At 41.9% G+C, this 3,910-nt stretch overlaps 1 protein-coding gene across 1 annotated transcript; it reads right to left on the bottom strand.

Annotated features, from left to right (window-relative positions):
• Positions 1 to 1,419: 1,419 nt before the first annotated feature.
• ripply2 (ripply transcriptional repressor 2) lies at positions 1,420 to 1,959 on the bottom strand. The gene is made up of 3 exons (XM_086190522.1): positions 1,843 to 1,959; positions 1,687 to 1,757; positions 1,420 to 1,582 (listed from the first exon to the last, which is right to left on the bottom strand). The coding sequence occupies exons 1-3, from the start codon at positions 1,957 to 1,959 to the stop codon at positions 1,420 to 1,422; spliced, it is 351 nt and encodes a 116-aa protein (XP_086046648.1).
• Positions 1,960 to 3,910: the final 1,951 nt, after the last annotated feature.

Genomic DNA, 3,910 nt, shown 5'->3' with positions numbered 1-3,910 from the left:
CTTGACACCAAAAGAATTTTTTTTTTAAAGCAACTGTCAGCAATAAAAATCATAATTTTTTTTTTCATAGGTTGAACTTTAAGGAATAGGGTTTCGGACAACAACCTTCCCTATTGTGTTTACCTTAGAAATGAATATTTGAGACACGTTGTTTGTCTCATATGTCCTTTTGGATTTTACTAGATAATGGAATACGTGAAACGGGATGCTCTGAAAAACATCCACACATTTTGTTCTTGGTTTTAGCCTGAAAGCTGATTCCCCTGATGTCTGTATTGTGTTGCCCGTGTCTTTCCACAATCAGCCTGTTCCCCTGGTGTTCAAAGTTGTCTGTGGGTTTTTTTTTTTTTATCGTACGTCCATCTTGTGTTTCTACGTTCAGGACGAATAGAGACGCATTGGTCTTCTGAGGGGATCTTTAAATAGACAAACAACAAGCCTTGAATGAATTCATTTTAAATGTGTGTGTGTGTGTGTGTGTGTGTGTGTGTGTGTGTGTGTGTGTGTGTGTGTGTCTTACTGTGCACTGTATACCGTCTTCAGCTCTATATTGTCTCCTATGAGCTTGATGGATCAAGCACCTCTGCCACGAGTTTTACATGGAAGTCAGTTTTTATTTATCATACATTTTTATCAAGTTAATTTTGTGACATCTTTGGTTATACTGATGTTGTGTTTTTCATGTGTGGACTTTTGGAGAAACCTGCATTCATTCACGCACATTTATTCACTCATTTGTGCTGGGATCCATGTAGCAACATTAAAGGCCTTACAAGTTAAAACAGAATGAAATTATTTTTCTGATACGATGTTGTTGTTGTTGTTGTTTGTTTTGTCTTATGACTCCAGTTAATGTCACCTATCGTGATGCATCATCCTGACATGTCTGATTGACACCTTCCACACGCTACAGTTTCCGCACTTCGGGCGACATTGCGCAGGAAGTGGTGCGTTTACGGCTTTGCACTCATCCGTGGGAAACGAGCTGTTTCCGCAAGTGTCAGAACCTGAATGCACCGTTTGGGGGGGGGGGGGGGGCAACGTAAAAAAATGAAGCTCTCGTTTGTTCAAATCATGAGGAAAGTAGAGTTTTTTCCCGCACACCGGCGTTTAAACACATCCCTTAGAGATAAGGATTATTTCCCTCCAAACTTCATGAACTGGACAGTCTCACTTATCTGACAAAGAATGTGAAACAAAGCGCAACAACTTTCATTGAATGTATTTTATTGTCATTCTCGACAAAATACGAAGAGGTAGAATTGTTAAACAAAATAACTTATAAGCATTTACATCCTTGTTCGGTATAAAAAAAAATGGGAACTGGGTCTATTTACAAATATTTACAGAAATAAATAAGATTTATATATTATCACATTATGGAAAAAGTTTGTTATGAAGTTCCTTAAGGAGACATATTTAGTTCAGTTCTTTCTCCATCTCCTCCTCCTCATCGTCGCTGTCTTCATCGCTGCTGGAGTCTTCGCACGGGCAGATGGTCGCCTGGACCGGATAGTTCCGCAGGAGCACCTCTGCGTCCTGGTACAGATAGTCGAAGCATTTGGATTTCGGCCAGTACAACCTGCAAAAATATAACACCAAAATGAGATGATTAGGTATGAATTAGACTCAATCCCCGAGATTTTTGAAGTAAAAGAGTGATTCAGAATGTCGGACGGTGCTTACTTCACTGGATGAACCACCAGAGGAGCTTTGGGGTGTTTTGAATCAAAAAGATCGCCCTGAACGGAGTGATCCTGGAAGATAAATCACGTGTTAAACTTTCAGCCGTCAAACACAGCACCATGCAAGTTTCGATTTTTAAAAAGCGTATAAACTTACCAAGCGTGTGCCGGCGTGGGTCTCCTCTCCAGTCCACGGTCTCCACAAACTGGTCTCCTGGGCAGCCTTGTCCTTAGTAAAAACAGTTAATCCACGAGCGTTGGTGAGGGTCTCCATTGAAGCGTGTGTAGTTAGTCAGTCCTGCTAACAGTCCTCCGAGGATGTGAGTGTTTGTGTGTCACAGAAGCCAGGAACCTCCTATTTATCAGGGCCCCGCGCAGCCGGTGCCAAATTGCGCTTTCACGCGTCCCAAAGTGTCTCCATGCGCCACTGTGGTGAGGTGCGAAATCACACTCGAGCAAACCCCGAACATATGGTCCAACATGTCTCTTAGCTTCGAGTTGAACCTTTTACCTTCCCAAACTCTCAGACTGCAGATACGTGTTTGAAATGAACATGTATTTGTAATTAGAGAAGGGCTCGCGCGCTGTCTGCGTCCACTGGATTTAGCCCAAGAAGAAGAAGAGGACGAAGAAGAAGAAGAAGAAGAAGAAAAAGCGCGACACCGCTACGAGCATCACTCTTAAGTTTTTATCCCCCTACCAGTCGTCTCGTGTTTTGCGTTTGAATCAAAAAATGAAGAAATCTTCCAGCAACTCTCCATCCGTTTCACCTATTCACCCCCCGATCTCTCCATCTCTCCTGCGGAGCCATTTGGGTGCGAGGTGTGAAGACACACGTGCCCGTGTAGTGTCGCTCCCCCGCTGCGAGGATGATGGAGGGAAGGTGACACGCGCCAGCCTTGAGGAGGAGGAGGGAGGGGGGCTGCTGGGTTTACCTCCGCAGATGTACTGTCGACACCCGACGTGGGTCTTCATCCAAATGAGATGAAAGTGACCCGGTGGGCGATAAACGTACAAATAGCTTAAATTCGAGGAAGTTTAGGAGTGAAAATGTGAGTTTGCAACAAGAAAAATAAATTCAAATATTTACATACATGTAGACTAAACGTGCATGTATGATTCTATTCAGATGAAACCTTTGTGAAGTTCTTAATTTTATATGTGAAATGCACGGGGGGGGGGGGGGGAGCACCGAAAATAAATTCAAATATTCAGCACATTTAAAAATATAAATTGTTTTTAAATTGACGGGTGACTTACAGGCTTATTTCCTTCCAGGAATTTAACATGTTCAAGTTTCAAGACGCTTGAATGTCATTTCTGCAGTTTTGTCTCAGACATTGAGAGAATTTGGAGAAAAAAAAAAAAAACCTTTCTCTCTGATTCACGAGGCAGAAAGTAGGAAGATTAATATAGCAAATACAAACAATTTAAAAACTGAGATTATTGAAAAGTGCAACAACAGATAAACAGAAGCTTGCGTAGGAAGGCAACACTGGCGAGACTCTGGTATTTTATACTGCAAAAGTATGCGCAGTTTATTAATTGTTTAATGTGATGGCATGTAAACACCAGAGCAATAACCATGTGTCCATTTCTGTTAAAGGAACCAGGCCAGCCACTCTTTCTGCGTTTGTTTCTAGTTATTTCCTTATTTCTTTTTTTTTTTATCATAATATGGATTTGACTGGTTCTATGGATTTTTATCAAGAAACTCTGCAGTGATATTGTTTTATTTTACAATCTTAGGCGTTCATTGTTGATTTTAGTGTGCAATTTGCTTGTGCTCTGTCAACCGTGTCAAAGGCCGGGTCTGTACCTGCACAGCTTCAGCCTTCAGGGGGACTTCACGGGTGACACTGTGGTAGTTCGTAACTGTCATTTTCTGCACGGCTTGTCATTGGGGTTTTTTTGTGTGTGTGTTGTGTATATTGCATGTTCTTTTAGGTCTCCTGTCTGTCCCTCCCACCTGCTGGTCGGAGTCTTGACGCGCAAGCTGACCCGGCACTGATATTGAGGACTACTACTTCTAAGTTTTAATGTTTAATTGTCTTTTATCCTTCTATTGTAATCAAATCGAATATCTTTGTACATATATCCTAAAATTGTTCCTGTGCTGTTTTCCCACTTAGTCAGTAAATCAGAGTGAGGCAGGTGTTTCCCAACCTACGTAGAGAGGCACTACACTTGCATACGGGAGGGTTATGGTTTCATTCAAGTGGTCC

This window comes from Aulostomus chinensis, chromosome 20 (assembly GCF_037954235.1).
Source record: "Aulostomus chinensis isolate RoL2024-O1b breed Wild chromosome 20, RoL_Achi_v1.0, whole genome shotgun sequence".
Taxonomy (NCBI): Eukaryota; Metazoa; Chordata; class Actinopteri; order Syngnathiformes; family Aulostomidae; genus Aulostomus; species Aulostomus chinensis.
This window is presented reverse-complemented; position numbering and strand designations above follow the sequence as displayed.

Bases quoted from the DNA above. Each gene is read 5' to 3' on its own strand.
- ripply2 (XM_086190522.1), bottom strand. From the start codon at position 1,959: ATGGAGACCCTCACCAACGCTCGTGGATTAACTGTTTTTACTAAGGAC. The intron at 1,758-1,842 runs GTAAGTTTATAC...TTTATCTTCCAG, and splicing joins CCCACGCCGGCACACGCTTG to GATCACTCCGTTCAGGGCGA. The intron at 1,583-1,686 runs GTAAGCACCGTC...ATATTTTTGCAG, and splicing joins CTGGTGGTTCATCCAGTGAA to GTTGTACTGGCCGAAATCCA.